The sequence below is a fragment of the Xiphophorus maculatus genome, chromosome 12 (genome assembly GCF_002775205.1).
Source record: "Xiphophorus maculatus strain JP 163 A chromosome 12, X_maculatus-5.0-male, whole genome shotgun sequence".
NCBI lineage: Eukaryota > Metazoa > Chordata > Actinopteri > Cyprinodontiformes > Poeciliidae > Xiphophorus > Xiphophorus maculatus.
In genome coordinates this window covers 17,339,312-17,357,388 of record NC_036454.1, presented here as the reverse complement: position 1 = coordinate 17,357,388, position 18,077 = coordinate 17,339,312, and the positions used below count along the sequence as shown (strand labels likewise).

At 39.3% G+C, this 18,077-nt stretch overlaps 1 protein-coding gene across 4 annotated transcripts in view; it reads right to left on the bottom strand.

Annotated features, from left to right (window-relative positions):
• Positions 1 to 18,077, bottom strand: part of LOC102236375 (transcription factor COE2) — a 38,762-nt gene that overhangs the window by 3,108 nt on the left and 17,577 nt on the right. For all 4 annotated transcript variants that reach the window (XM_023343100.1, XM_005794979.3, XM_023343101.1 and 1 more), the window contains exons 7-14: positions 6,164 to 6,245; positions 3,159 to 3,300; positions 1,919 to 2,049; positions 1,589 to 1,715; positions 1,412 to 1,500; positions 1,250 to 1,315; positions 307 to 481; positions 42 to 224 (exon numbers count right to left, since the gene is read on the bottom strand). In XM_023343100.1, coding sequence (XP_023198868.1) covers positions 42 to 224; positions 307 to 481; positions 1,250 to 1,315; positions 1,412 to 1,500; positions 1,589 to 1,715; positions 1,919 to 2,049; positions 3,159 to 3,300; positions 6,164 to 6,245 — 995 coding nt within the window. The remainder of the gene's footprint in view (positions 1 to 41; positions 225 to 306; positions 482 to 1,249; positions 1,316 to 1,411; positions 1,501 to 1,588; positions 1,716 to 1,918; positions 2,050 to 3,158; positions 3,301 to 6,163; positions 6,246 to 18,077) is intronic.

Here is an 18,077-nt window from a genome sequence, read left to right as displayed (position 1 = left end):
AGAATCAACGTTGTGAGTTCCAGGCAGGCAGCAAGTCTTACTGTAGGGAGAGCTTGTGGGTGAAGCGCTGCTGAATCCAGGAGATCCAGGAACTCCCAGACTTGTCATGGGAACTGTCCCGTAGCCTCCAGTCATCCCTCCGCTGCCTCCGTAGCTCGACTGCTGGGGAGTGGAAGCTGAGGGGTAACCCCTCGGAGACAAACTGCTGGAGTTACGGATATAACCTGGAGGAAACATCAGAGCAGGCTCATAAGCTTTACTGGCCAGAAAGACAGAAGAAAAGATTGGCTTGCTCAGTTTGTTAACCTTGGCTGCTCTGTCCTGGATCTCCAATGCTAACCCCCAGCTGGGATGGATAGGAGCCCAGGCCCATGACGCTCCCATGGGCTGGTGAACTGGGCAGCGCCTGCAACTGGCTGTGAGGACGGGGAACACTGTAGAGTGCCTCGGCAATGTCAGCTGCACGTTTCAGCAGCATGTCCTGCAGCAAGTCGAACAAAGTGACAAACAACAGGTCAGTTTCAAGAAATATGAAGCCAATTGGCTGATATGTGTTGGTGCTGCTACTTCTGGTAGTAAACAGGAGTGAACTAATTAATCTGTAACACTGAGAATCTTTAAGTGACACTCTGTCAACCCCTCAAGCGTTATGGGTCTGAACTAAAGAAACAGTTAAACTGTTTAATACAATGTTAACATGAGATAATGTTAAATGGACCATGAACTCATGTGGGTCACTGTCAGAGAGCCAACAAAAAGCAAAAAGCTTTGTACAGTTTTTTTCTGAACACATCCTGTATGTAGAATAATGTTGTTGTGTGTGGATAATGTTTGATAAATGGTTATTAATTCCTCCATGCCAATATATCTTGTTAAAACTAGTTAAAAAGAAAACTAATATTGTTGTTTCCTATGTTGCGTAGCCTTGCTTGTCAGTTAATGCTAATAATATTTCCAATCCTCTTTCATTTCTGTGCAAAAGTTGTGCTCATGATTGCTTATCAAAAATTTAATTTGTGGAATTTAACAAATTCCCAATTGAAAGAGCAAAATCAGGGAGGATACATTAGACAAGGATCTTCTCAGGTAAGGAAAGATTACAACAATAAAATGGAAAAAGGTTCAAGGGGTTTGTCAATGTTTGTATAATTCAAGGGCAATTATTAAAGTATTTTATGTTCTATATTAGAAATGCCCTACTTAATGACAATCAATTTCAAATGTAGGAAGCAGTTTTGTTTCGAAGTACCTGATTACTGTGTGGATTTCCATATAGGGCTTCAACAAGATCTGCTGCTCTTTTTAGAAGAATCTCCTGTAAAAAAAAAAAGAAATTTAATTGACAACTCCAGGACAAAAGCATAATAATTATAACTCCTTTAAAGATAAGTTTAGGTAACTCTTGTCTCACCTTGGCTAGCTTCTCTGGGTCACCTGGATGCCGGGGAATTACTTTCTGAAGTCGCTGAAAACCGTAGTCTATAGTTGGCTCATTAAGGGCTAAAAAAAATCATTAGATTGTCAAGCTTTAGAAACAGTTATTTAAATCTTTGGATCTAACTTTAAGAAAAATGGCTCATCCTAATACCTGTGTAAATGAAGCGTCCAGGGGCTCCCTTGCAGAACTGCTTCGATTTATACGACAGGGTGACCTCCACGACCCCAGGGATGTGTCGAGGAGGCGTCTGTACACGAATGGCGTGCGGAGTGATCAGCTGAGGAGAAAGCACACAAACGGTGTCACCAAAAAAACGCCTCCCCACGTCTTGTAAATATTTAGGCTAACTCATTACTGTGGGAAGATTCAATTGTTAAGACTGCTCATAAATCACCCAAATAATGAGACAAGCCATATGCTGCGCATTTCATTTCACAATGTGCAGCATCATTAGCGGGATGTTTCGTAGACAACTCTTACCTCACTCCACACTAGCATGCTTCCAAACACCACCTGCAGCCCGTCGAAGAAGTTCTCCCCAATGACTATGACCATGGCCCCGCCGGTGGTCCAGCCTTCGCTGGGGCTGATGGCTTTGATGCAGGGGGTGGCTAAGACGGGAGAGAAAAGCTTCATTAATACAATCTACAATAACGATCAATAAAAGTAAAGAAATGAGGGTAAAAGTGTCAGGTATACTTTACATGTGTGCGCCCTCCAGCAGTATTCATTAATTGTTCACATTTTATCATGTTTTTTATGTGATAGAGCAACACAAAAAGGAGACTTGGTTTTTATTTTATGCTGCAGAAAGCATTCCCACATCATGATGCTGCCACTGTCATCTTTTGCTGTGCGGATGTCAAGTGTACATTAATGACTCTCTTGGACCATTACATAAAACCTGAATTAAATACATTGACTTGTGATTGTATTGTGACAAAATGTGAAAAAGTACAAAGCTTATAGACACTTTTACAACTTTTTGCACTGTATGGACTGAGTGGAAAAGGTTTGAAGATTAAAATCACAATATAAATGTATGTTATCTTAGGCCAAAACAGCTGCTTGAAAAGAGTTTGTGTGACTTAAAGTCATGCATCATGCACAGACATCCTCATTTAAAAGTTGGGTTAAATACAGGACAAATGTCCGGATAGAGTTGGAAAAATGATCTGACTCTTCACTTGTGTAAAAGCTGTCATTAATTAGTGCAGAAATGAAATATTACTACTGTAAGTTTTAAGCTTGTTTTAATAAATCTTGTAAATTAATTCTTTTTTGCCTCTCAAATATGTGAAACTTTAACAAAGTCGAGCAAAGTTCTTCGATACTCGCACCCAGTGAGATTTCCGATAACACTGGTTACTATATATTTTTCTCGGTCTATGTTCAGAGTATTCACACCCTTTTCATTTTTCTCCACCGTTTCTGACATCATATCCTCAAGATTTTATGGTATAGATCAACAAAAAGTAGAAAATATACGACCTTTTATTCAGCCTCCTTGACTCTGATACCCTCAAATACAACTTGGCTCAACTTGTTGCCTACAGAGATAGTCTGCCTGTGTGTAAATGAATCACAGTCTCAATCTTTGATTCAGATAAAATATGTAGTGTGTGTTTGTAATGTGACAAATGATGAAAAACCGTATAAGTACTTTTACGAAACTCTGACTAAAAACAGGTAAATTAAACCTCTTATCTTATTGTCCTACCATATTCCATGGTATTCTCCACAGACTCTCCCGGCTCCAGTCGGCGAGCTCTCCGGCCATGTTTTGAGTTGTTGTGGACGAACATGTTGTCTGACACGGCCAGGACGTGTCCATCTACACTCACTGTGCTGGACAAGACCACCTGAGCGAGAGGACAAAGGGGGCAAAGAGGAAGACGCATGAGCGTAGATGAAGCATTTAGACTGCAGGCTAAGAGTCAAAATATCACGTTACAAGTGTGAAAATCCCAGAGCAACAATTTGCTTTTCTGTACAGGTGACGGTCATATTTCTTAATGGATGATCTGACATCTCAGGGATTTCCACAACACATCTGCATTCTGGCGCTGTCACACCCCTTCACTCCTCCACTGGGTCACCATATGGCCTCTGCCTCTGACTCTGGACTAACTTTTTGATTCATATAGCACGCAGCAGGCTCACGTTGTCTCCTCTTAATCCTTCAGTGACAACTAACATATGAACCGAATCTCCTATTTCAGCTGGTTGTTAAAGCAGTGGATGATATATGGCACCATAATGTGATTTTCTGCCTACTGCATGTTCCCACTTACATCTGCACCCCATAGGTGGCACTTTATACACTTAACAAGGGGATAGTCCCAAGTTTTTGCCCTGATTATTTGCAATATTTATATGCGCCAGGATATTATGACATATATTTTGAAATGACATGTATAATAAACCTTCATCTTAAAAGACACACATAATGAAACTTTTGGGGGTGAAGGAGCAAAGCAAAAGAGAGGGGAAAAAACATATGTTCCATAGGTGGTGGAAGGGAAAGGAAAATAACTGTAAATTATCGATCAAGCAGCGAACTCCTGCCCAGCCCTGATCACCTTTTAACCCAGAGGCCCAGAGTTTGGAGCGCTCGTGTACTCATAACTTCTCAGCATGTGTCACACCACAGGAGTTAAAGCAAACACGGTGGGAGACGAGGACGGAGAGGGGCGGGGGCAGCCGGACACAAGGATTTGCCGGGCAAAGGAGAATGCCAGAGAGAGGCCGCTGGTGCTGAAAGACGGCAGAGGAAGTGAGCTCGAGGAGTCCCTTGTGACCACTTCCTGGGTCACGGAGCATGACCTTCCCCATCTGGAGCCAATCACTCAATTCTTGACAACTTCCTGAAACACCTCAACCTATTTCCTGCACCCAGGCGCCCCCACAGCCATGTCTCCCACATATATAACTCTTTGGTTTGTCTTTCCATCTCTCTGACTTCTTATTGATTTCTAACTTTCACCTTTAACTTCTTTCTCCATTATGACTTCCACTGGAAAACCTTCCCAGAGATTTGCCATGTGACAACTGTAGCAACTCTCAGCTACTTTAATTGGCTTTAAGACCCAGAAACCAAATGTTCTCTTTGGATATCAAAAAAAAAAAAATCAGTCTCATAGCTTGTCAGTAAAGTTAATTTATCTAAAAATGACTTCTTAACTTTTCCAAGGAGTAAAAACAATTACTCTTATGAAAGAAGGAGAAATATTCCCATTTTTTCCTTAACTATAAGTATTGAAAGACAAATAAACATGAACAATTTGTGAAAAACACAATGCTGGGTATTCAAATGATGTCTACTTTTGATAAATGGACCAAACTAAAAGCGATGCTCTAATTCAGAGTCCTGGTAGTTACCGTCATTGTTCTGTGGTCTGGTTTCTTCTGGTCGTGACTTTTGGAGTGTCTTTTTACTTTGGATTCAGAACCGAAGGATGCACTTGAATAAATGAGTAATGCTGAGCATGCTGAAGGCATTTGTACAAAAAAAAGGGTGAATTTACTTTCAAAAAAGTGAACAGTGCGATCAGGTAATGATAAACTGGTTTAGCTTAGCTACTTGCTGGAATGGGAGCAACAAAGTTTCTCATTTGAACGTGACGGGGGAGCAGCCAATCAGGTGCACATTTTTAGACAACATGAGAGCCATGTCATTAGAGCCAAGTAGCTAAAAGCTGTTTAAGGTTGGCAGATTAGAGTTCTTCCTCTTCCTGGAGAGTTTTGCAGATATGAGACACTTTTTATCATAAGTAAACAAACTGTCTGCCAAGGTTCCTATTGTGCATTTAAGGAAATAGGATGTTAACCTGCACTTGTTTTGTCTCATCAAAGAGTTTATGCAGCTGCAGGCGACTTTCATATAAACAGTAATATGAAACAAGAGTTTAGAATATTAGAAAAAGACAAAATTTTGAGAGAAACAGATTTTTTATTCTGGCTAAATTAAAGGCATTTTCGCACTTTGATGGTCCAAGGTTCAACTAGGCAGGAAATACGGAAAGATTCACTTCATTTGGCTCCTTTCACTTTCACGCTGCACTTATTGAAAGCAGACCAGGCAGGCTGGACAACCTCATACAGTCACAGCATCAGGCCATTTGGGGCACTGTCATAAGGCCAGTGGAAGCAGCAGGCAGGGAAATGAACCATCAGCAAAACTACAGATGTACAAAAAAAAACCACACCATGTGAAACGTGCTGCTGATGTTCCACAGACACCAAATGTGGATTTAAAAGCGTGGGCGTTTCTTCTCGTTGGTTTTAGCTTACTGGATACAGTAGTTTGGTTGCATTTCCACAGTAAGAGAGCTGCACCAGCGGTAAACAGGAAAAAAAAGGCGAGTTTTCACACCTGCCCAAGGTGAAGCAAACTATCTGAGAAAAACAACTGGTCATTCTCTTTGACCAGTTATTTCACATAAGCTCTGCTTGGAAAACACCTGAGGATCTATTTTGTGTCCATCATACAATTCAGCTGTCCGGCTGAAGACTTTGCGGAGAGGAGAAGTCTAAATTAAAAGTGTTTTAGTACTACAGTTTACCTGGAAATAGACTGAATGGGAGAGTAGAGTGTCTTATAATAGAAGAGTATAAAGATGCTCTTTTATCACAGCTATTAAATTCTTCATCCTCTGGTATTCCCACTATTTTATGTCCACACACAAGTGCACACACACACACACGTAAACAGCTTTCATGTACCTGGAATCTCCTCATATCCCTCGGGTTGCCTGCTGTCTTCAGGCAGTTCTGGTTGCATTTCAGGAAAAACTTCAAGAAAAACCTGCAAAGGTAAACAAAAGGGCACATAGTAAAAAAAATTTTAACATCAGCAACAAAGAAGCTCCATGACAGTTTCCAGTATGTAATTATTTCCCCCGTTTTCACACACCAAAAGCCAAAGAAGGCTTTTTTTTCTCACAGCCAGGTCCTGTGTGATTGCATGTATGTACATGTGATTACAGTTCTGACATAAATCCCAGCTGTTTAGTTTAGTTTTAAAGTCAATGTTGTTACACTTTAAATCAAGTAATGAGATCTGGAACCACAAGCCGAGTGAAAAGTGCTGCTGCGTTTCAAAGTAAACCAGAGACAATGATGTATGCCAGCGGACTCAGGGGACTGTGGTATCCCACAATGCCATATTTGAACCCCACATGGGAGCGCAGAGGGAAACGAAGTAGAGACAGCCACAGAGAAAATTAAATGAGGAAGTGGCAGGACGAAGGTAGGGAAGGAGGCTTGTGCAGGTGCTCGCATGGACATGATTTTTTATTTTATTTTTTTCAAGTATATGAGTCTCATCACGTATGTAACTTCAATCCAACGCACTGTGGAGCCGAAGACAGTGGGGGAGGGGGGTGCTGATAGCCTGAGCTACACCAGAGAAAACCTGAAAGAAAGGTGGAATAAATAGAAGAGAGGGAGACTACTGAGAGAGACTCCAAATCCCAGGTGTACATGGTTCGGAAACATAGCCAGCTGCCATGGCAACGCAGCTCTGCCGCAATCCCAAAGTCCCCACGCTAAGAGGCAAAGATGGGAAAGAGGAGGAAGAAACTGGAGCGCATTCCATCACAGAAATACGCTGAATTTCTGTGATGGAAATACGGTGAAAAGACGAATAGAAAATGTAGAAATAAACAGAGGAAGGGGATATAAAGTGAAGGGAGGGAAGGATGAGGTTAAGGAGATCTATTCAGGTGTTTTGCAAGGCCATAAAAAAACTTAAATAAAAAAAAAATACAAAAAAACATCTGAGCTGTATGGTGACCCCACTACAACAAAAATTCAGATCTTAAACTAAGTGTCCACTCAATTTACAAAAAAATGTCTGTCAAAAATTCAATCATGATGTGACTCAAACATAGTTGTGTGAAACCTTGCTCAGTTGTTGAGTTTACTTTAGTAAGTTGTGGTTAAAAGTGGGTGCTAAATTACTCTCCTATTTATACTCTTAGTAAGGAAGGAAGGAGAGTTATTTGTAGAAATGTTCAAATCAGGTCCCAGGTTCTAACCAAGGCTCCCTGACAAAACTCCTGTTGATGGTCGACCATCTGGGATTCCTGCAGCTGCAACCCCAGCTTGCTGTTTTGCCATGAAATTCACAGCCAATCCTTTAAAATCAGTTTATTTTTGTGTGCTTGCAAAACTGCATAATAGGTCATTCACAGTATTTTGTTGATCCAACATCTCTGAATTTTCCATAACTCCTGAGGGTTTTTCGCCAGTCAGGACTACATAGAAATTCGTAGTCAAAGACAGACCGGTGCACCTCCTGGTCCGCCTGTTCAGTGTGTCCTGATTGGCATGCTGGGATACTAAGAGAAAATGTCTGTGTAATTAAGTCTTTTAAAGGTTCTGACATCTAAAACACATTTTTACGTTTTAGAAATTGGAGAACATTTTTTTTCTGCATTGTTTTGTCTGCAAAATGTAACTGAAAAAGCACTGAAATATGTTTGGAGCTGATACAGCCAGAAGTTCTTTTAAAACATGCATTTCTGCAAACTGCTCAGCATGAAAACTCTACCAAGAGGAGGAAAATTGGAGAGAAGTGAGTTTATTGAAGTCTCTAATTGTATGATATATCTTTAGAAACAATTGATAAAACTTTATACTTTTTATGAGACAGATTGTCAGGATGTTGCACAGAGTTTTTTAACCAGGTTAACTGCTGTGTTTGGATCAGCTTATTGAGGCTGAGCTGCTCTGATTGGAATAAAATATCAATCGATGTAACGACATGAACTGGAGACGTTGCAATGTCCACAACATCGCTGATGAGTGAGGGAAGTGCTACACAATCACAGTAATAATACAGAGTAAATAATGCTGATGCACATTAGTGTATAATCTCACTGCATGTGCATAGCTATAAGACAGGATTATTTGTTTTTAAGTGAATCAGGAAGAATAAAAAAAAAACATTGTGATCTGGACATTATGCTACTCTATGTCAATAAGAAAATAGTCGCCGACTCTTACAAAATTCATAAAAGTTGGTTATTTTAGAATAATAAAAACATCATTAACAAATGAAAAAGAAAACTGAATTACCTTCGACATGTAGTTTGCTTTTCCTCAATAAACCCAGATGCAATGTTTTCTGATAAAAATACTTGGTCTGCTTTGAAATTGAAGACAGTGAGGGTTTTATCCGCTCTGCTTTGAGAGGTGGAAATTAAAGAAGCAGCGAAAACCAACTTCCAGAATTAAAGTTGAGTGAAGTTGGTGAATTTTACAGCTTTGAATAAACATGCTTTCAAAAGCATCCCTATTAAAAAGCAATGCAAAATATTTGATGGCTGTAATTTTAGTATAAATATAGTTAATATAATGAAAAATTGGTCACAAACTTATTTAATTTCTTTACAGCACTGATCTATCGTATTTTTCAGGGTCATCGCTCATTGAAGAGCAGTCCAACTTATTATATTTTTATTCTGTTACATGAAACTTCTTACTTCAGTTTTATGTTTATTTATCCATGAACAGATTTCAGATGTAAACATCACACTATACATGTGTGCAGCTTTCTACACTAAATTGCATAAAATGATATTTTAATCAAAATGACAAAAAGACTTAAACATTTTTAGGTCTATTATTCAACATCTTTCTTACGTTTGTGATGTCTTGACCTCTTAATAGTTTCACTCAATGTCATTTGTTGTGTCTGAATGTTTTGAATATATTCGTGAAGGAAAAAAGTCAGAGTTTTATATATGCATGAACTATGTTTTGTATCAAATAATATTCATTAATATTCCCTAGGTGTCGCTGTGTCTGATCAGCCAGCTCTGCTTTTGAAGCAGCAGCAGAAACAATCAGATCACAGATGCACCATAAATCTAACTCTCCTCAAAGTATCTTCCTGTACTTATATTAAAGTAATTCTTTTCCAGTTTCTTCCAGCATTGCATTACATTTTACTTCAGTGAAGTACTTTTAAATCACTGTCGCTGTTTCCACTAAGCAAACAATAACAGTGAGGAGAAAAATGCCACAGAAGGAGGCAGCGTTTTGTTGGCTTACGTGGGTTGGTTTGATCTCACCCACACTGTGTTCTTCGCAAACATAATTCATCTTAATGTGGAGCGGCTGTGTGGAGAGGAAATTCATATTGGCCCCACAGCCCTGAATCCTCCCATCGAATACTAATCTCTCCCTCATTCTCTCAGCTTTTACTGATCATTTCTCCATCGCTTGCTCCAGTTTCCTCCCTTGTGAACAGGATCTGGCTTGAAACTAGTTCTCAGTTCCAACTTGTCTCCAATATTTCTGGAGTTGAGTTATGCGCTCAGAGGACAATCAATATTGTTGTTGGCAGAGAGTGATTACAATTTATCTGTCAGAGTTCGAGCCTTCCACCTCGGAGCTGCGGTAGATCTCAGTTCGGAGTGAAAATGTGAAAGGGCCCATATGTGCCTCTCACACATCACACTGAGAATTCACTTCTAATAGATCATCAATGTTGTGGACATCTTCATGTTGTAAAATCTCACAGAAAAGTTATGAGGTGTGTTACTCTAACTCTAGCTGAGCACATCTTTGAAAATCAAACAGTATCAAATTGCAAAAATATTCACGCCACTTGAAGAGCTTACATTTTATTTTTTATGTTACAAGCACAAACCTTGATCAGTGTTTTATGTTTTGAGACACACAAGCACAAAATAGTCCGTAATGGCATCGTGGGAGGGATGCTTAATGAAAAATTTGAAAAAGTGTGTCATGTGTTTGTATTCTTAGTTCTCTCAAATTAAGTGTTTAGGGTATGTGTCCACCAGATTTGTACAGCTCAAGATGGAAAACTTCAACCACATCAGAGGGAAGCATTTCTGAGAATCCGTCTTCAAGTGTTGCCACAGATTGGTAAGTAATTTAACGGGCATGAGGCCGGGAACAGCACAGGTCACCAGTCAGAGACAAACAGGACAAACAGCCATGCACACACACATTCACTTCTAAGGAGAATTTAGAGACAAGTTAACCCAAGAGTCATGTTTTTGGACTGTGGGGAGAAGCCAGATGCACAGGGAGAACATGCAAACTCCAAGCATTTAGACCCCAGGCTGGGACTCGAACCCAGGACCTTCTTGCTAAAGGGCAACAGTGATACTAACTAATCTGAGGCCTTCACAGAGCAGCTATATTTGATTGAATTACACACAGCTATGTAGGGTAATTGTATCTATATAGCACATTTTCAGCAACAATGCAGCTCAGAGCGATAGACTTATTTCTGATTAGATGACGTCATATGGGAAGAAGTTGCAAAGGATTTTATGTTGGGGTATCAAAATTATTATCCAATCTCAGATAAGTGGAATATGATGGATGGATGGATGGATGGACAGAATTAGGTTTAAGAAGATTAAATACATTTGATGTATACACAGAAAATGACGAGGTTTGGTAGCACCAGCCTTTTTGCAGACAATGTAACAATCGGTCGTCACACATTTAACTGGATGACGTGACAGTTTCACTGAACTGACGACCGAGGGCCAAGAAAACCACAACCCTAATTCAGCGACTGTCTACATCCATTTCTGGCTTTATGCACTTTCTGAGGGTTCTTGACCTTATTTGTTGACTTCTTCTCATCATTCCTTGTTTATATGACACCAGATGCCTCGCACACACACCGGCATGTAGAGACACACACACACTGACACACACACACACACACACACACCCCTTAATACGCTGACACACCCACCTTTGCACCCCCCCAGCTCCCTTACCCAAAAACCCATTGAGTCAACTTTTCACCCCCCTCAGTTCGGACGCACACAGCTGCAAATGCTGAAATTAAAGCGAGACATTGACGCATATATTAGCATGCATTAGCCGCTTCCCTCTGCCCACTTAACATGCAAATCTCCCAGCCCCGTCGCCTCGCACCTTCTGCCACACATTCATTTGCTGAATTATAATTAGACTAATCTTGCATAATTAATAAGAAGTTGAGGACCCTCTGTTTTTTTATTACCCCCCCTCTTCTATTGTGGTTGCAGAAGTTTAATATTGCTGTTGTTTGTTTTGTTTTGGTGGAGTAACACACCCACACAGCACAGTGTACGACACACTGCAAAGATTTGGAGGTAATCCTTGTGTCACAGGGACATTAGCAAAGAATGGCCGATTTCAAAGAACTCATCGTGCAAGTGTGTTTGTTTTTAATCTGGTGATGTTATACATTTACATCTTGTTCTGCTCAATAATGCAGGTTATTCTCTGCTAATAACACTTTCAAGTGAGTAACACTTGAGTGTGCAAATAGTGCAAGTGTAAATAAGACGAGTTAGAAAAGAGCATCAACGTTTCTGTTGGTTGAATGTTTATAAAGAGAGTTTGAAGTTTTAAACATCAACTTAAACTAAAAACCTTTATAAAAAAAAACTTTAGAACAAAAAAAATTCCTCTTGGATTAGAAAATGAATACAAAACAAATACGAACTAGAAAACATTGGTTTCTTAGGTAAACTTTATCTGATAAGCAAAATTATGGTAACTGAGTTGAACCATAGCTGCATGTGGTCAGGGGTTGTGAACTGTGTTTTATCTTCTGTAACACTTTCTGTCTTTAAACACACTTTAAAGGAATAGTTTGGATTTTATGACATAAAGCTTTGTGGAGTTGTTATTATCAAGTAAACGACTCAAAAAATGCTAATATATACATGTTTATTTATGACAGAGTTAAATATTAACAAATATTTAATATTTCTGAATATCAAAATTGTCGCAATGTTTTTTCTCAGCAGAACTGCTACTGAATTTCTGCAGTAAAGTTAAGTTGCTTTACAGTCTGATCTAAGTTCAATAACCTTTGGGTTCAGAGTTTCTGTGAGTTTTCCTAATTTCAATTTAAAATTTTCAAGAACATTATGATGTAAGCTTAGAACTGATGATCACAAAATAATTCAACAACTTTAATGCCTTTATTCAACATAGTTTTGACTTAATTAAGTAAGTTACATAAAACTAGACCAGTTAAAATTGAATAGGTGTTTCAACCTGCGGCTCGTGTTACAGGCGCTTTATGACAACAGTGATGTGAAACAGTCTTTGCCCCTTTACAGATTTATTTTGCTTCGTTCAAATTTTAATACCAGACAAAACCAAAGTTTGAGTGAATAAAATAAATCCATTTTCAAATAATGATTCCTAAATCAGATTAGCACTATATAAAATATGACTGTGGTTAAGCCCATTATTGTAATGGGCTTAACCACAGAGTCCTGCTTGACCTGCACAATCAAGAAATGACTTCAGTCACTCCACCACGATCAAGTCTCAGTCTAGCTGGTTGATGCCTGGTTTTGTTTTAGCCCAGTTTAGTCTGTCTCCAGGTCTGGGGATGTGAAAACAGGCAGGAATAGAGAAACATGGACGGCTGCGACTGTGCAGGAGCTGAGGTCGGCTCCCTGATGATGCTTGCAGCAACACTCAGTAATGGAGGTTTTGATGGACTCAACTAAACCCAGATATTTCATTTCATCTTAAAGACAAACAGCCTAAAGTGTCAAGTAGTTAACATTAAAACCTAGACTGAGGTTATATCTCATCCTCTATGTGGGCGTTTTCATGGCTGACTCAGATAAATACAGATATTAAATGTTTGTCTTCTAGAAATTTATTGCCAAATATGACAAAAAAAAATCAAATTAGCCAATTAGTTTGCTATTGTGAACCACTCTGTCTGTATTGTGGCACATTTTTAACTATGAAACCTTTTGGGTTTAGGTAATGCAGTCAAAAGATGTAAGGCAGCATTTATGCATGAACTTTGTTGAAAAGAAAAACCTGGAAAAGAATAAAATGCACATTATGCCAAACTGAGGTAATATTATGTAGTTCTGATATTTCAAAACTGTAACTAGACTGAATTTAACGTATTTGTGTTCTGATGATCCACAACATCATCATTTTAAGACACATTAAAAGAAAAGCAGTGAAAAAAGAACAATGTATGTAACGAGTATAGTGAATTTAATCCAATTGTATAGACAGAGTGAAAATCAGTTGCATACATTTGAATTTGATCCTAATTATTAAACATCATAGTCAAATTTAGTTTATTCTTACTTTTGGTGAAACAATTTCTGACTAAGAATACCTTGTGAGATCAGATGGACAAGGTTCATAAAGCAGAACCATGATTTAAAACACATCATCAAGAAAACGTCTTAATGGCCTAAAAAACAATATGATGGTTTGGATGTAAAAACTTCCTTAACTGTTACTGCAGATGCTTGACAGCAGTTGTTGGTGTCTCTGGTGGCACAACCAGTTATTAGGGTTAAGAGAGCAATTACTTTTCCCATACGGCAAGGCTGGTATGAGTTGCTTTTTATTTAATACATACAACCATCACTTGCACTCTGTGTTTTGTATTTACTCAAATGAAAAACATTTAGATTTGAAAAAATAAAAAGATAAAAAAATGATTTAAAAAGTCAGGGCACAAAGTATGTTTTCAACATGTTACATAAATTCAACAGATTCCTTAATACTGAATTATTTTTTTGCAAGCCAAACCATTTTAAATACCCACTTTCCCAAGATGAAGAAACTGATGCAGGATAACGTGATGTGGATGTTTCAATTTTAAAGACCATTATTAGGCCAGTTTCAGAGGCAGAAGTCTTTAAAGGTTCACAGGTATGTTTAAACGTGGATTCCCTCCCCAAAAAAATAGATACATAAATAAAAAACAGCAGAATTTACAATATATGCTAAATAACACTGGTGATTATATTTAAGACATTTTAAAAGCTTAATTTAAATCTTTGGATTTTGCTGCAGGCTAAAATTAGAGCTGAACTCAAACATTCAACTAAGAAAACTGTGACAAACAATCTAATACAAAAGTAAAATCATTTCAGATTCACTGATGGTATTATCTCACAGACATGAGCATCTTCAGCTATTTAAACAGCTAAAGTCTGCTTAAATTTGGGTCTGTCTTCAAGAACCTTACATTAAAAATCATGCTTATAACACAGGAAACATAAAAGATAACAAATCTCTGCATCATTTTACACCAGATGTGAGTGAAATGTTGTTTCCAGAGATCTTTACCGACTTTAGTTAAAGCAGTCAAGGGGCAATGCACTAAACTGGAAAACATATTTTTCCAGGAAGCGATGCTGAAGGAGACTTTTTGCGCTTTTTCTTCTCCTTTTGTTTAGCTGAAGTTTGAAATATGGCTTACACAGTTGGTTGAAAACCTAAATATAACAATAATCAAACAATAATCAAACTTACTGTCAGCTAATGGACTTCTCTGATAAAATATTTAGCTGTCAGCTTGAGGTTAAAAGAGCTTTTAGAGCAATTTTTCTTCTCCTCTTGTGGCATTCGTTCTGAGTTAGACTCTGCCAGCACAAACACTGATCTTAGTAACTCAGCACAAAAACTCAGAGGCCCTTATTATTTTAAAATATATTTCATTTAAACTATGTTTCCTGTCAAGATTATTCAATATAATCTTTGTTTGTTTGTTTGTTTATTGTTTTCATTCATTTCCCTGTTTCTGGCCAAACAGACCAAATGTCTTACAGAGAGACCTGAGCTTCCCAACTGCTGCAACTAACTTTACCAAACCAAGTTCAAAGACCAAATGTCAAATTGTGACACTGAGAACAAATAAAAATAGGCAGATTTCATAGTTTTGTTCTTTGGAGTGGATGCTCTGTTCCTCATTTCTGTGTCCATTAGGGCATCTGTTACACATCAGGAGGGCTTTCTGCTTTACACGTGGCCTTAATCATCTGGTGAGCACCTAGCTTGACATAAACTTTCATAGGATTTCATCAGCACTAATCACTGTCGACATAAACTGCCTTCTCAAATTGTCATAAAACACATCGGCCTCTCAGCTCCTTGGGAATGCAGCTTTGGTGGCAGCGGGAACTGATAAAGGGTTTGCTGCAAGTTTCAAGTTAGCTAGATGCACATTTACGTAATCATTTTCTAAAGTTTGACTAAGTGCAAATTCAGTGATTTGGCGAAAGAACGAGGGCGAAAAGGATAATGACACTAAAAATGACTTGATTCGCAATATCTATCTATCTAGCCTTTCAGATGCAGGGTGGTGAGAATACAAAGTGAGTGCACACACACAAAAAAGAAAGATTAAGAAAGAGAAGAGGCAGAGACGGAGGAAGAGAGGAAGATTGTTGATGTCCTGTATGCAGGGCCATCACTCATCAGAAATCCCCTCCATCACCCCCACCCTGAAAAAACAAAACAGTGTCCTGACATGGCGGTGGAGGGGAGCTGCAGGGAGGAAAATTAGGAAACCAGATGTGAAGCATTAAAACATACTGACATGCTGAGGGCCTTCCTCTGCCACACTCACACACTAAGAGCACTAACTCATACAGCAGCCCGACATGCATGTGTCACACAAAGGCTGTGCGAACCACACACACACAAGCACGCCTTCGCGGGTTCAACGAAGAAAAAATGGTCCAAGTCAGGCGACCATGTGTGTACAATCAGTCATGCAAAATTACATTAGTAAAAATAATGCCTCCGACATGAATGTCTCAGAGATATCTGAACAGAAATAGGAGATGATTTTTGATCCAAAGTGCATCTGAGGAGCCAAAACATGCTGCAACTCGCCGCTAAAGACTAAGATTTGGATGAGCCCGTGTTTAATTCCAAGACATCAGGCTACAGATGGGTCATCATGCATCGCTGTATGGATATGCATCCAATTAGTACATGTACCCCAGCTGAGGATCAACTTTGGGTGATTTGTTTTCTTCCATGAGGAGATTTGTGTTTGGAGGGGTGTTTGTGTCTGTGTGTGTTGGTAATAAGGGGGATGTTGGGGGTAGTGGTAGGTAATAAATACCCCTGGACCAGGGTCCCCTGGCAGACTGGAAGCTAGACTGGTCATCAGGGTTAACACCCGGGGCACATGACCTCTGACACTGCTAATGGGGCACAGAAAACCCTCCACGAACTGATACCTCCTCTGTCGCATACCACCACAGGACCTTTCACACCGGTCCCTCCAGACGCCTCCCCTCCTCCTCCAAAAACATACATGGAAATCTGTGACTTCAGCTTCACTCAGCAGCAAGCATCACTGCAAACATCCATTAGTTTTCCCCTTCATTCTCCATCATGTCTTTACGCAGACACAGATATCTATAAAAGAGTCAGATAAGTCTAAATTCAGTGTGTTTTAGGCAAGTTTGTTTTGCTTTTTGCTCTCTCAACTTACAAAGATATCCCCATCCCTTTAGTATTTTTTATTTTTTGATACTAAGCCAAAACTGAAGTGTGTTTTTTTCATATTTTTTTATATATAGGAAAATCTGGAAAGTGTGGCATGCATTTATGTTCTACTCTCCTGAGTCAAAACTTTGCAGAGCCACATTTTGTTGAAAAGCAAAGTCTTTTATCAATTTAAAGATAAAATGTGATCCATACGTTTTGCAAAAAAGCGCAAGCTCAGTCAGATTGGGTGGACAGCATCTTACAATAAGTTATTGATTGGATTTAAACTGGACTTTGACTAGGTCATCCAAACACACGAATATGAATATAACTTGATCTAAAGTCGTCTACTTTATCATTTGTGTGTTTAGGGTTGTTTTCCTGCTGGAAGGTGAATCGCCGTCCCAGTCACAAGAGTTTTAGAGATTTTTCCAGGTTCTTCCTGAATTTCCCTCCCTTCATCTTTCCATCAACTCTGACAGGCTTCCTTGTCCCCACAGCATTATACTGACACCACCATATTCTACTGTAAGAATGCTTACAGTGTCCAGTGTCATTTTTTCTCCACAAAGCATTTTGCATGAAGCTATTAGAGTTTAATTCTAACCTCATCTCTTCATCAAATCACAATACCTGGATTTGTGTTGTAAAATAATCAATGAGACGATGATCCATGTAGCTTCTGTCAGATTGTGTGCATTTTGGCCGCGCCTCTGTCCCAGCCTCAGCCCTGCAACCTCAGTCCAGACCCAGCCCGATACTAAAATGGAGAACTGTGACAAAGCCAAACATTTTTAAACACGAGCACAGATTTATAGAGCTCAGTACTGCTGTAAAGCTTTCAGGCATACCACCACGAAAAATTGACTGTGGCATGGTGAAGCTGGGAGGAATAAAGTGAGCTGAAGGGAAGGGAATAGCAGAGGCACTCCAACATCGCAGCTGGGTTTCTCCTGGGTCCAAAAGCAGTTTTACCCCACAACCTCTCACCTGATTCTAAATGTGCATTTTAACAATTTTAAATGAATTAATGCCTCAGTCTCCTGAGCAAAGCCAAAAGCGGAGATTGCATACAAAGCTCAGCCACATGGGACTGTGTTTGTGCTGCCAAATAGATGGATATGGAGGGATATTCGGAGTCTAGAGAACATGAATTCAAAACCAGGACGGGGAATAGACGTCCCATCAGTGGCCTGACCTCTCCCAGCATGCTCGGTGTGCCCTGGGGGATGAAGATTCAAAATATATTCTCACAACTGTCAGATGGAGATGCACGGTAACACCAACAAATGTGCTTAGGGTCGCCTGCAACATAGCAAACACTAATGTTACCTTTTTAATACCCTTTCAGTCAATCTGTTGC